Below are 19548 nucleotides of genomic sequence, written 5' to 3'. Positions count from 1 at the left end.
AGCCACTCAACGCCTAGTGTATAGGGAAGCATGATTTTTGACATTCTTTGTTTACGATTACACACAATTAAACCAATTTTTAATTAAAATGGATATTTACATTGTAAGGATTTTGTAATAGTGTAGAGCTGAATTTTGCTCTGAAAGATAGAGCTGTCTATACTATAACAATCTAATTATTTTGTTTTATACTAAACTCATTGCTTGAATTTTAAAAGTGATGTATTAAAAATGTTGATGTTTTTGGTTTAACTTTATGTTTTGATTTAATCCGTTTCAACCAATAAATTCCTGGATTGGCTCTCATGCCCGTCAGTAAGTTATTATAATTTATGTCGGGAACGAACTTAACTTTTGTGGAAGACCGGGTAGTTGAATTCCACGCTTCTCCTTTGCCATACCTGAAAATGGGGTAACTTTGTAATCTATGTTTTGTCTCTTAACCACTTAGACAAGAGGAGCAAATCCAGGAAGTGTCAGCTTGCCCATCTTTCTAGGACATTGTCCTGTGGTTTGACTCACCCTGTTGTCCTGAGGCTAGAGTCTTTACAGGTAGCATGTCCTGTGCCAACGGGGACTTTGAATTGCTCCGTGGAAACCCTAATACACTAACAACGCGCATCCCTCCGGTCGCAGCTAGATATTTGTGCGTGTGCGTGTACGTGTGCGTGTGTGGGAAATGTAAGGACGAGACAGGATGATTTAAAATGAGCGTAGCAAGAGACCGGGTGGAACACCATTTACTTGTGTGAATCAAAATCAATTCCAGCGGCTCTCTTGAAAGAGGGAATGATCATTTGTTCCAGTTAGAGTTCCAGAAAGTTTGTAGCTTAAATACTCAGTGTTTCCCTCTTCTTCCCAGTTATTTTAGAATTTAAAAAAAAAAAAATCACACTGGCTGTGAATTGCTCCAGAAGCACACATGGCACTGAGTATTGTCTTCGTCAGTAAAAGAATGGAGCATTTTCCAAGCCGAGGGTTGGGGTAACAGGAATGCTTTCAGTAGTTGGCAACTAATTTACAAATACAGCCCTACATTGCTTTAAATCAGGATTTCTCAACCCCGCTGGCTTTTTTTTATTGGATAATTCTTTGCTGTGGGGGCTGTCTGGTGCATTGTAGGATGTTTAGAAGCATTCGCGGCCTCTACCCAGTAGATGCTCGTAGCACCTTGTCCCCAGTCGTGACAACCCTAAATGTCTGTAGACATTGCCACGTGTACGTTGAGGGGCCGTGTTACCCTAGCTGAGAACCACTACTTTAAACAGAAAGGATGTGAAACACTTGAGAAACTTGTGCTCGCTCAGAGGAGGGCCGGTTTCTGGAAGGAACTCACCTCGGCTTCCTGGGTTCATTCTGTCCTTCATTTCTTGCCTTTTCCCCCCTAACAGCTGCTTTTTAAATTAATGTGTTTGTGTGTTTAGCATAGCCTATCATTAGTGGAGGTCTAGTTAATGTCTTTGTTTATTTTTCTTTCATATAGAAACTATTTTCACTAGACACTTATTTTTTTTTTTAATTGTGAAGCTCCTACCTTCCGAATGGAACCAGTGACAGCCCTGGGTGTCCTGTCCCTTATTCTCAACATCATGTGTGCTGCTCTGAATCTCATTCGTGGAATTCACCTTGCAGAACATTCTTTACAGGTAACTTTTTCTTCACAGTTTAAATAAACTGAAGGACACATGGAGGAAGGAACTGTTGAGGACACATTTTATTATAAGGTTGTTATGCACTCAGGTTTTTAATTCAAATAAAATTTTCATTTCTAATTTTATTCTTTGTAGTAAGTTGAACAAACATGAAGCTTGCTCTTTTGTCCTTGTTTTCCTAAGAAGCCAAAGGGGCCGCTGGGATGGTGGTGAGACGCGGCCGAGCTGCCGCAAGGGCATCCGGCCCCAAGAGTCATATCAGGGGCCGGATTGATCACCAGAGGCAGAAGTTTGAGTCTAGACTTCAAGGATCAGGCCCTTTTTTTTTTCCCCCTGGGAAAAGCTGCCTCATAGTCTGATTTATACCATGCAGGTACCACCTGCTCTGTGTCTTGGTCAAAAACTGTATCACTTGGAAGTTGATTTTCCAGCCTGCTCCTCTCAAAACATCTTTCTGCTTCAATGCTTTTTTAAATAGTGGTTGGTAATTTGAAGTATTTCAGACACTTTTAAGAAATACAGAACCATCACGAACATAAACATATAGATGTTACTTTTAAAGAGAGCCGTGATGCTCACGCCGTGTACGTGGCGGTGACAGTCTGAAGCATGGCTGGTGCTAGGTCTCGGGAGACTAATGCCGATGGACCGTCTTGGAGAATGGCAGCAGGCCTGGGCACTGCCTGTTACCACAGCCTGTCTTTGGCCAATGTTTGGTGTGGTTCCTACTCTTATTGTTTGTCATTACTCATAACCAGAAACTCACCAAGTATCTGTACACACTAGGACAGGTGCCTGTCCAATAAGATGGTTAATACATAGTCCCTGCCCGGGGGTACAAGGCAGAGTGTGGTGACATCCAGGTATCACTAAGGAGGTGGCAGTACCTGGGGTTGGGAGGAATTAGGAAAAGCTTAGTTTGGACAGATGAGTAGGATTTCCAGAGGTGGTAGGGTTGCGGGGGGGAGGGCGGGGCGTTCCAGGTTGAGGGCTTAGCATAGATGCTGGGGGACAGGAGGGCACAAGGTGTGTATCCGGGCCATTGAAAAGGATTGCCTGTCATCCCCTGTTCAGGTACGTAAACAGGGACTTCTGTCACACGCAGCCCGGGATTTCGTATTATCAACTGTGCCAGACTGAATGAGGAGCAAAATGCTCTGCGTCTTCATGTTTTCTTTCATCTGAATAGTCCTTTCTCGTGTTCCTCATTTGTTTTAGGTTGCCCATGAGGAAATCGGAAATATTCTGGCTTTTCTTATTCCTTTTGTAGCCTGCATTTTCCAGGTAGGTGAAATGCTGATATGTTGGTGAGCGGGTTAAGCCCATGGCCTTATTTTGTTCTTTTATTGGCACTATTGACAAGTTTCTAGATCCTATTTTTATTCTACCAAGAGCTTGGTTCAAATCATGGACAGTGTCAAACCCTTAGGGGAGGGACCTTAGGCCCACCCTGCCTAGGCCTCTCATTTTACAGAGGAAGGACTTTGGGCTCAGAAAGGAAAGCCATTTGCCTGAGGTTGCAGGGCTTGGGACAGTGGCGGAACAGAAACCAGGAACTGAGACTTGCCGCCCAGGAAGGGAGGGGTGAGTTCGCAGTGCAGGAGGGTTAGGCCTGACGAGTGTGAGGCAGGGTCTTGCCTCGTGCTTATTATTGGGCACTCCGCGAACGGAAATATCCTGCGGAAGCCACGTCTATGTATACGTGTGTTTTAAACATAAGACTAGGTGAAAAAGAATCGTCTTTAGTGGTAATACCATCTGACTCGAATCTATCTTTAGGAAATGAAACAGAAATTATAACATTAACTAGAGGGCTTTGATTATTATTTAGTTATTTTAAAATATGCTGCATATGGAGGGGCGAAGTAAAAAGGACCCTTCGAATCTCGTATAGGCAGAGTTAATTCTAGTGAAAACCCGTCTGTAATTCTTTCCCTGTCCTCCACATGGGCTAGGATTTTAGTACTTTCTTTGCATGCTTAAGCTTTTTCTTTTTTTAATTAAAATTTCCATTCTCAAGGCATTTCTTCTCCCTTCCACATACATTTTAGAATGGCCTATTTTAAAAAATTACATGTTTGCGCAGAAAGAAATTTTCAACCCAAGATTATTGAAAATGCACTCATGTTTTAGAAACAAGTTTCCGAAACCTTGGATGCTGCCTGTTGACGTTTCCCGGAGCTGCATTTCAGAGCTGCAGGGGATCTTACAGTTCCCTTCATTCCCTCAGCTGCATTCTTAGTTGGATAGCTCTTTCCATGGGGAACTCTCTCCCTCACACTGCAGCTGAGTCTTTGTTGGATTGCTCTGTGTTTTGAAAATGTGCTTTTTAAAAAAAACGAAAACCAAAACCATTGAATCCGAAAGGTATTTCCACCTTTTGCAGAACAAGAATGGCCTCTTTTCCGTGTGATAGCTCTACACAAAATATTGCTCTCCCTCCCTTCTCTGAGACCTTTCCCTGTTTCAGAGATGCTTTTGAAGACATGCTGAGGGGATGTCTAAAGAACGGTGGTCTCCTATCTGGTTGTAGCTCTGTAAAACTAAGAAAGTAAAAGCACAGCTTCTCTCTCTGGCTTCCTCACCTGTCACGAACCCCTGAAGGAGAAGTTCATTCGGAGGTTACGGGGTGCTGGCCTGGCCCCTCACCCGCATCTCTTCTTCCTCCGCAGCCCGCAGCCCGGGCGCTTCTTTCTATCTGTTCTACACTTCTTTCCCGAGTACCATGTTCTAATTCCTCCTGTGACATCGATTTCACTTTCTTCTCTTCCACATCTCTGTGATTAGCAGCAACTTACCCGGCGAGTCCAAGCTTCATTGTAATGAGTTCAGTGTAATAAGCTGATGGGCATGGAATGATGCGGTGTGTGACAGGTGTGAGACGTGAACCTTGCACCTGACCTTGCGGCCATTTTGTTACCTCTGATGGGACTTCCCCTCTGGTGTCATTTCAGTGTTATTTGTACCTGTTCTACAGTCCAGCCAGGACTACGAAGGTGGTGCTGATGCTGCTCTTCATTTGCCTGGGCAACGTGTACCTGCACGGGCTGCGGAACCTCTGGCAGATCCTTTTCCACATCGGAGTGGCTTTCCTGTCTTCACATCAGATACTGACGAGGCAGCTTCAGGAGAAGCAGTCCGACTGTGGAGTGTGAGGGTGACAGTGTGCGAGGAATGGATCCTTTGATTTTCTTAGAGGGTCAGCCGTGTGTCCCTTTCGGCTTCTCGACTTCACCTCAAGTTTCCATTCTTGAAGTTCATCTTGACCAAACCCGACTGATACCGAGACTTGGGGACTTTGAACGGGTGCAGTTGAGGGTACGAGGTCGCTTGACACCCAGCCCCGGTTTTGTGCTGAGTATAAATTCCTGTGAGACCTCCAGTTCGGCACGTTTACTTAGGACAGCAGACGCTGGGGGCTCATTCAGAGAGAGCATTATTACAAGATCAGAATGGAATTATTTTGGTCTTTCAAATTGAATGATGTAATAAACCACTAGGCTCAGTAATACTAGTTTATGTTATTGGCAGTTGTCTCCAGGGAGCTACCTTAAAATCCATATCAGCTTTTCAGTATAAGTGTGACTTGGTTAGCTTTTATAGTGGGTCAGTACAGGTGCATTAAAAACTTAAAAACATGGTTCATAAATGTAAGCAAGGTAAATTCTGTTTACATATTTGATAACAGGTTCAATACAATACCTTTAGAATATTTAAATATATTTTGGATATAAATTGAACTTGGTTTAGGGTAAGGACAGACAAAGAAAATGGTTTAAAAGCTGAGTTTAATTTGTACATAACCTTTTGTGGTGGGACTGTGTGGGCACAGAAATATTTTGTATTTATTTGCAGGGTATATCTGAATATTTTAAAAGTTGAATAACCAGTGCTACTGGATCGTAAGCTTTTAAGCATGAACAGAAATGAGACTATCAGGATTCTTTGCGGTGGGCCACAAACTGGAGTAGGTGAGTCACGTGGATTCACACAGCGGCACTTTTCAGACGTAGGTGGGAGCGGCCGCCGTCATCAGCCTTGTACAAGGTAGTCGAGTGCCTGCCATTTTAATGATGGTGAATGCTTGACCCGTGTACCTGTTCCCAGAACACCTCCCAAATTAATTACTCCTCTACACCATTCTCAATCCTCTTAATTAGATCAAGGGCTTCATTTTTTATGAATAAGAGTTAAGTAGATATTAACTTTTTAAAAGCTTTATGAAGATATAATTAGCCCTCTGAAAAGTTCCTTTTGTTTTTTCTCAACTATGATTGATCATAGTTTTCCAAAACGTAGACCCGAATCAGGTCCCTTAGCTCTCTGGACATTGCAGCCTGGGCTGTCCGGCACCACTTAGGAGGCCTTTTTGGGAGCCTGCCCTTAGGTTGTTCCTGGTATAAGTCTGGAATATGAATGGCTCAACCACAATTGCATGGAATACTTGGGGTTGAATTATGTAGTCTTGAAAATTCAACACATCCTATTTCGATAGTTCTTCAAAGTTGAAAACCATTGATTGCAAGAGTTACTGAGCACATGAGGGAAGCAAGGAGGTTTTTCAGGGAATTCCGTTAGACGTGGTTGTTACCAGTGGTGTATCGTTGCTGAGCTACCTTGATATCGTTTTAAGAAAAACAAGTTTACGTAACTGGAAACCGTTGGGGGAAATGTTGCCAAAGTCATTTTATTTTCTTATAATAGAATTTTCTATTTTTCATCAAATAAAATATCTGGGTATGAAAGTTCTGTTGGCAACACCGTCAGATGGAAACTTCAGAGCTGTTTCTCTGTCGACTACGTCTACATGATTTTCTGCATACCCAGCAGGTGAATGTTCAGGCTTTCCGGGAGATAATTTTGAAGAGACAGTAAAATGGAACGGGAAGACAAGGAGGAGAAAAAAATTCCTTTTTTGTGATAGAAGCACAAAAAGCTTGAAAAGTTGGTAAGAACAGCTTACCAATGAATTGTTTTCTTTTTGAGCCCCTGTGCCATTGGTGTTGCCATGTAGCCCTGTACCCCAGAAGCTCTGGGGGTCTGGGCCTGTGACCCACATTCAGCAAGCAGTACAGAACAATCCTTGAGGAGGACTCCCTCCTAGTGAAGGCTTTCTACCCTAGCAGAGATGTTATCCTCACTGGGTTGAATGTGGTCTTAATCCGTTAACATCTGCTTGGAGGTTGAGATTAATTTTGCAAACAGGAAGGAAAAGATGCACTGGGTGAGCAGCACCAAATAATGGCCACGAAAACATAGTGTGACTAAAACCCAGCTAAAACTCAGCTCACTGTGGGGAGAAACTAGTGATGGGAAAGAATTTCTGAAGATTTTGTCCAAAGGAAGTCCCAGGCTCAGGGTTGGCTTGGTCCAGGCCTGGAGTTTCGTGGCCCCCGTGTCATCCTGGGTGCCAGAAAGCGGGCTCCACATCGCAGTGGTTATCCTCACCCCACCATGACTCAGTGCCGCTCCAGCACCTTTTGTTTTCCCAGTGGTTAAATGCCGCCTGCCTGGCCCACCTCACAGGGCTAGATCTGGGAATAGATGAAATCACGTTGAACACAAAACCTTAAAAGTGCCTTCTGGTACCAGATGCTGCAAGGTCTGGAGCATCAGAGTGTGTTACATCTCGACTACTATATTGGGGTGGGAGTGTGGCTCTGTTCGCAGGCTTTGCCCCTTTCTCAAGCATAACTAGTGAAGGACAGCTGTAGACTTTGGTTTTCTTCTCCCCGGGCTAGCCTAACTGTGATAGGACCATTTCTGGGTTTCTGTTTCCTGTGTGGGGACAGTCAGGGCATATTTGGGGTGGTATCTGCCTCGGTGCTAGGAGCCCCCACTGCCCGCAGCAAGAGGAGTACGACCACAGCCTCCCGGCGTTGCTTTCCAGCCTCGCACCCCTGTTACCTGTGAGCTCTGTTGATGGACAGTGTGAATCGAGGCCCAACATTTTAAAGTTCTTTAAGAGGTGGGAAAAGGGCGTCGGGACGAGTGCTGAAATGAAAATGTGTAATCATCGTTTCTACCCACCTCACTTTGAGCTCCCTGTTCTTTTCCTAGGTGCCCCTGTTCTCCAGGTCCCCCCGCCCCCACTGCTTCCCACCTCTGCCCCCCACACTCCAGCCCTGGGGACAGAGGCTGGAACCGGAGTCTCTGAAAGGGAGGGAAAGCCACCTTTAATTGTATCAGTAGGGTGGGTGCAGGAGCTTCCGAGGAGAGCAGAAGGTGCACTGTGCACCCTGGGGAGCTCAGCACATACTGGGAGTTGGGTCTCGGAGGGAAGTAGCACTGCTTAGAGTCAAAGACAATAGCCAGCAAGGTGGGCTGTTTGGGGTGCTGGAAGCAGGGGGGTAGGTGGGAAGCAGAGCTGGAAGACAGCAGCCTCCCCTTGGTGTGTGGGAGCTGCCGCTTGCTGTTCCTCCAAAGAGTCAGCCACTCATTGTAACAATCAGGACAGGTGGCCCTCAGAGAATCTGCTGCTTGCACTGTGTAACACAGGTGAGGGCCAGTGGATGGGAGTGTTCACGGGGACCGGATGTGGGCCCCTGCCCTGACCGGATGTGGGCCCCTGCCCTGATGCTCCCGGTCCGATAGTTCCTACGGGGAATCCTGCCTGAGGACAGGGAGGCGCCACCTGAGTGCTGTGAATGTTCACGGTGGTGGAAGAAGAGAGAGCAGACGTGCCCTTGAGAGAGGAGGCTGGGGAAGGAGTGTACTGGTCAGCTGGCTGGAAGCCTGGCTTGGCTCTGACATTCGGTCTTGCACCACAGTGGCCAAGTCACTGCCCTTCGGCCCCAGTGTTCCCATCTGGGAAATGGTGATAACATCCGCCTGTCCCCTGCTGTCACGAGGATAAAAGCCTAGTGGAGGGGAATACTGGGTGAACCCATTGTGTGTGTGCAGGCGGGAGGCTTTGAGTTCACCTGCCACACGGAGGTGTCTTCTGGCCTTTACACAGAAAAAGACACCGCAGTGTAAATGGCTGTATTCTTTCCCTCCAGAAAGGAAGCGGACTCTTCCCCTTCCCCTGACCCTGCCTCCTTCCTCCAGGCACAGAGCCCCTTGGTACCGCTGGCTGGGGTCCTCCAGGGTCCAAGGAGGCCAGTTCTGCTGGTTGTGTTTGAGGCTTGTCCTGGGGAACCAGGGGCTGAACCTCAAGGTTTGTCCCTGACCCAGATGAGGAAAGCTCTGCTTCTCCCATCGGGGAGCAGTGATGTCAAACGTCTGTTGCTGGGGAAATGTCATTGGCAGGGGACCTGTGGAAAGGGCTTGTTGGTAAAATCTGGGAATGGCCGGATATGGAAACATCTGGCTGTGTGTACCGATGGCAGAGCCGTTGCCCACAAGCGCCCTTTATTTAGGGTGAAATTATCAAGTCCATTCTGTTCCTCTAATCTGTACTTGGTACATATGACCTTCTCGAACGCTTATCCGTGTATGGTTCTGGGGTTGCTTCAGAAGTAGTATTTAATGAGTTGTTTATATGACCCCAAGATTCTATTTTGTTTAATGAACTTTTCTACTGAGAGCGTAAAAGACTGAGTCTGATTTAGCCAGGGCAAAACCATTCATTTCATATATTCATTTTGAATGCTTGCTGTCCGTGTTATACAAGCTTCTTAACTGTTTTCATGTAATAACAAAGATCTATTTTGAATAAACGATGGGTACGTTTTAACAAACTTCCACACAGTAGTAAAGCCTAACCTTGTGTTAACGTATGTGCAGAATGTTGCATAGCCATTTATATACTGTGTATATGTAAATTAAATGGGGTGGCTTCAGAAGTGAGAAGAGAATAAATCTAAGGTGCTTCTTAACGAGCACTTGTATTTGTGTGAAAAGTTCTGAGTTATGGGTCCATTTTCCTGGGCCTGGCATAACGAAGGGAGGGGAGACTGTTGTGAGAAGTGAAATTTAGATCCTCTTGTCCAGTGAGGTCCAGACAGGTGGAAGTTCCAAATAGTCTTCAGCACTAATCAGCCCCCAGACTCTGGAATGCAGTCATGGGTCCAGGAAAGACCTTGGAAAAACTGAAACCACGGTCTCAGGGCTGCCCTGGTGGCTGGGAGGGCTGCCTTCGGTACAGGCTCTGACCCTGCCGGGCTGTGTGCCCTGGGCAGACTCATCTCTGGCGTCCTGTCTGTGCTCTTGGCGGTGGTGAAGTTATCTCCCAGAACCCGCTCCATCAGGAGATGGCCACCAGGAGGCGCAACTGCCGGGCGCATCATCAGGACTGGGCCCTTTTGCAGAGGTTTTTCCTGTAGCCGTTGATAAAAATCCCAGAAAGGAAACAAATGCACCAAGCTCTCCTGACCATGCTCTAAACACATCGGGGAATGCACGCTCCAAGTGTCTCTCCACCGTCTGTCTTGCATGAGATCTTTTGGAAGAGGGCAAAGACTTCCAAAATAAACATCTGAGTTATTGAGTTCTGGGATTTGGGAGTTGGCAGAGCCTTTAGATACCATCTGGTTCAACCCCCTTGTTGCTTAAGTTGGAGAAGTTGAGGCCCGTCCCAGGGAGCCAGTGACTAGCCCAGGGCTCCTTCACCTGGGACTGGGAACAAGGTGCTACCACTTGGCAGCACCCAGAAAGAATAAAAGGAGATCATGGCCCAGGAAGGGTGCCCTTTCTGGGTGATGAATTGTCTTCCTCTTTCTCGGGCTCTAAGCCCTGATGGGGCCGGGTAGCAGGAGTGCTGCCTGACAGCTATCAGGCATCCTTGGCAGTGCCAGTGGGAGAGAGGCTCAGAGGACGGGACCCTCCCGAACACACCTGGCAGGGCACGCGGCCAGGCTCTGCTGAGTCAGCTCTAAGATGTCACTGGATGTGTAAGGCAGAACCTATAAAGTTCATCAAAGAGTATGAAGGAGAGTATCTTTGTGATCTGGGATGGAAAAGTGCTTAAACAAAAAAAAAGTCACAGGCCCAACCCTCAAGGGAAAACGATTGATGAATTCGATTACATACAAATGAGGATTTCATGGGCAAAGTTCAATACTAAGAGAAGATAATTGCAGTGACTTAAACCAATAAGGGATTATTATACAAGCAATTCCTATAAATCAGCAAGAAAGACAGCAACTTCAACAGGAAAACGAGCAAAATCCCAAAGGCTAATAAACATATGAAGATGTTTAAAGTCATTAGAAATACAGAGAAACACATAACAGTAAGATATCACCTTACATCTATTAGTTTGGCAGAACTTAGAAAGCGGGATGGCACCAAGTGTTGGGGGGAGTTTGGGGATATAGGACTTGGTGCACGGCCAAGGTGAGGAACAATGCTATTGTTACGTGCTGAATTGTGCCACCCTACCCCCTAAATTTGAAGGTTGAAGTCCTAACCCCCAGTACCTCAGAATGTGACTGCATTTGGAGATAGGGTCTTTAAAGAGGTCATATGGGTGGGCCCAAATCCAGTATGACTGGTGTCCTTATTAGAAGGGTTTAGGACACGGACACGTACAGAGAGGACCATGGGAGAGCACATGGAGAAGGCAGCCGTCCACAGGCCAAAAAGAGAGGCCTCCCTCACAAAACCCACCCTGCTGACTCCTTGAGCTCCAACGTCTAGCTGCCAGAAATGTGAGAAAATTAATTTCTGTTCTTTCATCCACTGAGTCTGCGGTACCGTGTTACGGCGGCCCTAGCCAACTAATACCGCTACCTACCCCAATTTAGTGTGCATACCCCTCATGATGTGGAAACGTCACTCTTGGTTTTATGTCCCTGAGGAATTCTCACCCAGATCCTTAAGGGGACACGTGTGAGGATAAATGTTTACGGAAGCATCATTGTGTTGGCAGAAAGCATTCTGTGTGTTGTGGACAGGTCAAGTGCGCAGGCCCACCACGGGCACCATGCAGCGGGCAGAGGTACCAGATTCACACGTAACATAGCAGCACAATGGGTCTTCAAAACGTAGAACTGAGTGAGAACACTAATGTGATTAGAAATATATGCACACAAAATTATAACATATTTTTAAAGAATATATTTAAAAAGATAACGTGTTAAATACATTTCAACGGTTGCAAAGGGCCAGGAGCGTGGGAGTTAGGTATGGAGATAATAAGGAGTTGGAAAATATGAATAAAAGTGAGTCAGCAGCCAGGCCCGAGAACCCTGGAGGACCCAGGGGGGCGGCATTGTCCTTGGAGGCCTTGCCTTAGGTATGCCCAGCCCTGATTGGACCTGCCTCTGGGGGCCGTAAGCCCCACAGGCTCCTGGAGTGTTCGTGCCTTTGGGGCTCCCCCGTGGGTGAGGAGATGGGAACTGAAGCCAAGGCCAGGGCCTGTAATGTTCAGGGAGGGCTTCTGGGACCCATGGGGTGGGGACAGCAGAAGGAAAAGTGGGCGCGTGGGAGCTGGCTCTGGCCACCTGGGATTCTCTCTTTCCAAGATTCAGGCTGTCTGGCCAGCAGTTTCCTGGCGCAGACTCTTTCCCACGTGAGACGTTCAGCTGAAGGGCTCTCACAGGGACGAGGAGCACAGCTGCAGGGGGACAGAGGTGCCCCTGAGGCAAGGCCCTCCTTCCGCCCCAGAAATAGCCTGTTCTGGGCCCCAGAGCCAGGAGTGCGAGCCCGGGGAAGTGAAGCTGGAGGGTGCTGGGGGCGGGAGGGGTGAAGGTGACCGAGACCCCACTGCCCTGAGGGGGGTTGTTCCAGGCACATTTTGAGACCCCACTGCCCTGAGGGGTTGTTCCAGGCACATTTTGAGACCCCACTGCCCTGAGGGGTTGTTCCAGGCACATTTTCAGAGGCCCCAGGGATCAGAGCAAGAGCCAGGGGCTAGGGACACAGGGCCAGCTTGGAGCTGAACTTTCTCACAGAGCTGTCCAACAGGGCGTGGGAGGTAGCTAGCACTCCTTTCTGAAGGTGTTCGAACAGGGCTAAGATGTGTCAGATGGGACCTTGGAACATGCCGTCCCCGTCTCGAAGACATCATTTGGTCCTGGATGCTGGTGTCCGGGGGGACATCTGCCTGTCTCCCTGGGTGTCTCCTGTTGTGTCCATCCCACGGGGTGAGCCAGACGCCAGTTGCAGGAAACAGCCTGTGCCAGCTCCCATTCGAAGAGTAAATATTAGTCTTTTCGAGAGCTGCCTGTTCTCTGTCACTCGGCACCGAGGACACTGAGCTGGGGCGGGGCGGGGGGGACCTCTTGGTCCCCATAACCAGATGGAGTCTGTGGGAGCAGATCGCTGCTGCGATGGAGGGCCCAAGAAACAGGGCCTCACCGTGTCCAGGCAGGCATCCCCTCCCAGTCAACGGAGCACTGGAGTCCCTCCCCAGGGGCCAGTCATGCACTGAGGCTCCGAACCCCGAGAATGTGGCTCTCCGCACGCGCTGTCGGGGCTGCCGTTGCGTGTTTGACGTGGCCCTTGAGGTCTCTGGGAAATGCTCTGACGTCTGTGGTTTAAAGTCCTCTGATTATCAGGACGGGGCCATGACCTGCTCTCGCCCCACTGTCACATCTTTGGGGAGGCCTCCCTGACCCCCAACTCACAGAGCACCCCCTCGGTCTAGCCCCTCATCCCGCCGCTTGCTTCTACAATTTCTCTCATTCATCCGACTCCTGCGTTAGAGGGTCAGTTTCACGAGGGCAGGGCCCCTGCCTTGGTCACTGCTGTGTCCTCAGTGCCTGGAACTGTACACAGAGTCAGTGCTTAGTGACCATTTGCTGAATTAAAATAATGATGTTCGTACTTTGAAAATATTAAACCAATCTGATTCTCATCGCTTGGCCCCTGAGATTATATTCCTCTTATGACCCTGGTGACTGCCATCTCAGGCAGAAGAAGGGAGGATGGGGCGGGGGGGGGGAAGGGAGAAAAGCCCACATCAGCTGGTGCATGATGGGAAAAGGGGATGAATCCTTCAGACATGTGTCCTGGTCTCATCCTCTGGGATGAAACCTTGAGAGAAAAAAATCAAAAACTGAAAATAGAAGGGCATGTGCCCCACCCATGCAGCGTGTAGCAGACCGTCTCCCAGGCGGCCTGTGCCCCATCGGTGGCCCTGCTGGACAAAAATGATGGAGCCACCGATTTGATGGCAAGAAGGTCTGAGTGAGACCCCCAAGCCTCCCTCAGTCCCTGGAGGCCTGGAAAGGATCCAGGAGTCCTGCCGGCTCCACGGGGCGTGAGGGGAGTGCCCGAGTTGGAACTGGTGGGCCTGTCACCGCGCTGCGCTGGCCAGGGGCGAGGTGAGCCCACCACAGAAGCCATGGCAAGGGCAGCTCACACCCCAGGCTGGGGGGAGGCATGGCGAGACTGGAGGGGTCTGGGGGCCAGCGCCAGCCAAAGTGGGGCTGGGTCAGCGCTGAGTGCCCCAGCCACATACCTGAGCCGCGGGGGCCAGCGAGTGTCCACGGAAACCGCTCAAAGGGCAGCGCCAGGACCTTCGCATGAGGCTCCCTTTCTCTGCCCCCCGGAGGCCGCCTGTATTGGACCCTTACATCCTGTTGATCAACCTTTGCCATTTCCTACAGGAATAACTGGAGTCCCTCGCCTCATTGGTACCACACTGCTATCACTTTGTGCCGAGTTCCTCGGAAGCCATAGTGTGGGATGCCTGAGGGAACCGGCTCGTCACTCGCGCATGCCGAGCCTGGAAGTACGAGGGGTTGGCACGGGAAGAACTCGAGCTGTAGGTGGTGGGAGCCGGCATTAACGCTCTCCTGTCCCTCGGGAGGAGGCCACCCATATTGGACGCTCCTGTTGAGCTTACCTTTGCCGGCTCCTGAGGTGTGTTCTGCCCGCTCCTCAGGTGGTCCCAGTGGAAACAAGTTCCTGTTGCCACAGCAGTGACCAGCTCAATAAACCACCTTTATTTTGACTTTCCCCACTTCCCTGTTTCATGCTTCTTTGTTCCCCAGTCTTGTTTCCTGGTCTCAGGCCTTTGTCTCAGACTCTGCTTTCTGGGGACTCAGGTTACCAGGCCACCTGAGCCTCTGGGCCAGAAATGATCTGTGGCACTTGGCATGGCTCTCTGGCCTCTTCCATGGTCCCTTGTGTTCGGGGGCTGGAAGGCTACAGCCCACCGTTCCCAGATGCCCTTGCTGCTAGGGGTGTCCGGGTACCACCGAGGCTCTGCCAGAGGGGAGTCCTGTGGGAGAGAGTTGGAGGGCAGAAGGGAGGTGGGGGCCACTCTTCCTGCGGCGTGGTGGCTGATGGGTATGATCTGGCAGACATGAGTTTTTGCAACAGCAGGACACTGTGTTCCTTCCACTTTATTGTCACCAGCTTAATGGGTGTGCAACTAGGATGTTTGACAACAATTTCCTGCTAGGTGGTAGCTGCGGTGTTGTGACCATGAAGTGTAGAAGTATGTCCTAACTTTCATTCCTCTGAATCTTTCTACATTTAATTTCCTACATTACATTTTTTTTTTTTTTTCTGCACAAAGTACCATAAGTGTTTTTTTTTTTCCTGCACTGAACCATGGCTGATTTGGCTTCCTCAACTCCACCATCTACTATACCACCAGGCTTAGGGGGATGGAATTTGAAAGGCTACATACGCATTTACCCAAAGAAATATCCAAGAAGAGACTGGGGGTCAGACTCTGCTGGTTGCCTACTCCACAGCCACCCGCACCCCTTCCGGAAGCCTGGTCTCTCTTGTAGCCAGGGCTTGGGTATGTGACCTAGTCCTGGCCAAGGAGCCCGAGGAAAGTGTGCAGAAGGTGGGTTCTGGGATGGCTTACCTTCCCTGATAAAAAGGAGACGCACAGGAAGAAACATTCTCCTCCCTGACAGTGGATGCGGTCTGTGAGAGCATGATGCTTGTGGCAGCGACGGCCATCTTGCAATCATGAGGGGATAAGTCTGAGGATGAAATCCAACATACGGAGGATGGCAGAGTGGACAGATAGAAAATACCTAGGTCTAAGATGACACCCTTGAATGGCTGGATTAACTCTGGAAATGCTCACTTCTAGTGGGCATTGTGCTGGAAGGATTTTTCCCTCTGAGCCACACAGAGGCCAGTTCAGAGCTTGTCAGAGTTCTTCCCATGTTGACATGCTGGGACCCCTGGGGGCTGGGCTGGGACTAGGGTGAGGCAAGTGAGGTGCTATTAGTGCCTTGGATGCAAAATTTAAGGAGGTGGCAGAAAACTCAGTAATCAGGATAAATGATATTTCAAAAAATCAAAACGATTGCAAAATACACAACCAACAAAATATCAAGATTTTTATATACAGAGACTAAAGAATCAGGGTTGCCAACTAGGTCTGCTCTACTTGTGTTTCCTCGCAGGGTGCACCCAGTGACTGTCACTTAGGACAATCCAGATGACAAAGCGGGGCTCTGGGATTTCGAGAACTGGGTTCAAAGCCAGGCACTACCAACGACTTACCGGTGATCTCAAGCAAGTCCCTTCCGGTCTCTGGACTTTGGTTACCCTGTCTGTCCTGCGTGAGGGCTGGGGCATTACCAGGATGGCCTCCTGACCCGTCTTCCTCATCCCCATGGCCTGCAGAGGTTACTGATCCTATTCCTGGGAGGCTGTGTCTCCAAGGCCATCAACTCCTGGCTATTAATATCTCAGCCATCCCTGGCCTGCTCAGGGTGTTTAATGACCTCCAGCTGTGGCTCCAGCCCCCTCCCCAGGGAGAGATAAGAGCAGTTCCTGTTCCCACATGTGAGGGGGGAGGTGGGGGGGGGATGCAGGGTCACTGCTCATTAAAGCAGGCGCTGGGTGACTGGTGGGAATGGAGGGGGTGACGGACACTACATCCTCCTCACCCCCTGCCTCCGGGCCAGCGTGCCAGATGGAGGTGCTTGGGGACATAGGCTCCTTGTGCAGCCCCCACTCCAACGGGGGCTGCTCTGGTCTCCCCACTCCCTGCCTCCGCCCCCCACTTCCCCCGCCTGGGCTTTAGGTTCTGATTCCAACTGCTTGGGACTTCTCCACAGATGTCCCACAGACGTCACATCCAGCATGTCCCCAAACTTCCCCACCCCCACCCCAACCCGGATGATGGACTGGCAGCTTTTCGTAGGCCTGACCCTGGGGCCCTTCTCAGCAGCCAGAGCGGCCTGCCCCAAACCCACCCTCATTCCCTTGACCTTAAGAAGCCTCTACTGGGTTCCTGCTGCAAAGGGTCCCTGGCACCTGCTCACCTGAATTCAGGTATCCCCAGCACCCATCATGCCCCCTTGGGACTCGGAGACCCCTACCTAGTTCTCAGAGAGTACCCTGCTGTCATCTCAGTTGGGAAGCTAATCCCTATCCATTCTGTTGGCAGACTGGCCGCCCTCCGTGAGCAGCCTGTGATCCACATGGCAGCCTCTGTCATCGATGTAATGGTGGCCTTCTGTGCCATCCACTGTAGGGGACTTTTTGCCTTTGTCTTCCCAGAGGTGACCACTTGAGTTAACTGGCCTTTGCCTTCAGGGACTGGGGTCAGAGCTCAGTCAAGGGCCAGGGCTTAGTCTGTGACCAACCAGAGGCCCGGCTCTACCTGGGGTCACACCAGGGCCTGGAGCAGGGATCACCGTGTGCCACAGAGGTCAAGGGCCTGGGTCTCCTTAACCCCAGGCTATCCCTGGGGTCACTAGCCCTGCGGCCTCACCACCTCCTCCCTCTTCTACCTCACTCTGAAATGCAGCTGAGGAGAGGGGCCCGCTCTCCGTGTCACCTGGCCTCCTGAGGTGGGGATGGAGGGGCTGCCCCCAGGTGTTTGGGGCCCTAAGGCCAACCTTGGTGAAGTCCTTGAGGTACCCACCAGGTGGCGATAGAGATGAGCTGGTCTGGTCTGACAACTGCTCTGCAAGGCAGGAGGAGGGACCCAGGAGCTGGAGGGAAGAGAGGGTACAGGAAAAATCCTTTTTGCGGTCACCCCGACTCTACCCCTACTTCACATGAAGCCTGGGATGTCTGCCTATGGCCTCTGCCAGCCCGAGACAGTGTTTCGGCTTCTGCCTGTTCCTGAATACCCACTGGGCTTCTCACCTGCCACCTCTGCAGCCAGGGCCTCACCTGTGTCCTCTCCTTTGTCGCCCCTGTCTTGGGTTGCTCTGAGCTTCATTTGCTTTCCACCCTCCTGGCCGATAACTCTGCTCCTCTCCCCAGGGACCTCTCCTCACCCCCAAACCATGACTCACTAATGGTGGGATTTCAGGCCCTGTGGGATACGCTGACTCCAGCTTAGTCTCGGGGTCCCCCCTGGCCTTCACATCCCTCAGGCAGCCTGTGGGGTTCCGATCTGGAGGGTGGGGTGCTGCCCTTTCCGCTGCAAACGCTTTGCTTCGAGGACATGTTGGCTCCTCCCATTCTGTTTCCCCTCCGGCTCTCTCCTCCCTCTACCGGCTGGGGCTCACCCCTTAGTTCTCTGCACATCTTCCCTCCTCTGTGTGCCCCAGACTGCTTGGTGCTCCCTCTCCCGCTGCTCTCTTCCCCTGAGCCCAGAGGATGGAGCAGGCGGCAGAGGGCTCTGTCAGCCTCCTCCTCATTAGCTACTCATGCCTTAGCCGGGAACTAAGCTAAGCCAGCCAACCGGCACCTTATTCTATTTCCCCAGGTGGGGAAAACGAGGCCCAAGAGGGGCAGGGACCTGCTCATGATCTCCTGAGAAAGTCTGAAGCAGAATCAGGACTAGAGGACTGAGCCTAGGTCTTCTGGACCTTACTGAGAAGTATGGGGGTGGACAAGGTCTCTAGAGCCAGTTCAGGGAGGCACTGAGCAGGGAGGGGGAGGAGGGAAACCACAGAGATCAAGTGACATGTCCCAGGAGCCTGTTGCCTATCTCTCAACCCCATGCCTTGGAGTAGTAGGGATGTCAGACTGTCAGGGAAGAATGGAACAAGTCCCAGGTGCCCCAAACACCCAGCCCAGCTCTCCCTCACCAGTACCTACCTCACTGGTGGTCACCACCGTTGGCCTAGGCATGGGGGAGGAGAGAGGGGGGGGTGCTGAGAGTCCTCTCTTCAGGCCAGGGAGTGCCTGAAGTCAAAGCTAGGGGTGCTGGCTTCTCCTTCTCTGTCCTACAGCTGACCATGCACAGGGCAGGGAAAGAGTGTGAACCTAGACAGCGAGTTTGCCACTCCTGGACACGCTGGACCACTGATCAGAGGGCATTTGCCTAGGGCTGCTCCTGCTCTAGGCTCACAGTCACTCTTATCCTGGCCTGCCCACCTCTGACTTGGGCCTCTGCAGGGAGCTGGGTTGGGGCTGTTGCGGCCAGGTCGTGGGAAGGTAATGAGCAGCACAAAGCTTTAAAGGAGCCTTGCGGGCAGATCTGAGCCTTTGCCAGCCCATTCTGGCCTCTTTTTGCCAGCTTGGCATCCGTTTCCTGCTCCTGCAGCAAGACAACCTCCCTGCGAGTTTGCAGGAAGTGGAAGCCAAGGTCAGCTCAGGCAATGAATGGCTTTGGAGATATCTCTTGCTGACTGATGTCATGGACTTCACCGTACCGCACCTGTGTCTAAGTCTATTAGTCGTCTTGTCTCTGATCACTCATTTGTTTTGGCGACATCTGTTCTGTCCTCCATCTTCCTCCTCTTGGCTGAACACTGGCAGTGGCAGCACGGTCACCTCATCATACCTGTGTTCTCCCTGTCTGCGGAATGACTGTGGCCTGTGAATTGCTCACATTGAACCATTTCTGGGACCGCGAGCAGCTCTGTTAGGTCTTTTGTATTGATCCAAAATTAGAACTGTCTCCTGGTGGCTGGATTTAGGGGGTAGAGGGACATGGTGAGGGTCTGGTATAACTTTTTCACTCTCTGAAAAGAGAGGGTACCCCTCAGTCAGATGCCAGTTGAAGGCCCTTAGAACTGTGGGAAATGTAGGATTTCCACCCAAAGTCACAGGGGTGGTGGTGTCTGGCTTCCGTGATATTTCTGACCACCCCTCCTCTGAATGGAGGCGAATGGCCACCATT

The 19548-nt window shown here is 50.3% G+C and overlaps 1 protein-coding gene across 2 annotated transcripts in view; it reads left to right on the top strand.

Annotated features, from left to right (window-relative positions):
• The window catches only part of SEC22C (SEC22 homolog C, vesicle trafficking protein), a 28583-nt gene extending 19108 nt beyond the window's left edge, over positions 1–9475 (top strand). For both annotated transcript variants that reach the window (XM_039837429.1, XM_039837428.1), the window contains exons 5-7: positions 1528–1646; positions 2871–2936; positions 4607–9475. In XM_039837429.1, coding sequence (XP_039693363.1) covers positions 1528–1646; positions 2871–2936; positions 4607–4807 — 386 coding nt within the window. In that variant the 3' untranslated portion in view covers positions 4808–9475. The remainder of the gene's footprint in view (positions 1–1527; positions 1647–2870; positions 2937–4606) is intronic.
• Positions 9476–19548: the final 10073 nt, after the last annotated feature.

Source organism: Pteropus medius, unplaced genomic scaffold (assembly GCF_902729225.1).
Source record: "Pteropus medius unplaced genomic scaffold, Ma_sr-lr_union100, whole genome shotgun sequence".
Taxonomy (NCBI): Eukaryota; Metazoa; Chordata; class Mammalia; order Chiroptera; family Pteropodidae; genus Pteropus; species Pteropus medius.
Note: the sequence above shows the minus strand (reverse complement) of the source record. Positions and strands in the feature narration are given on the sequence as shown.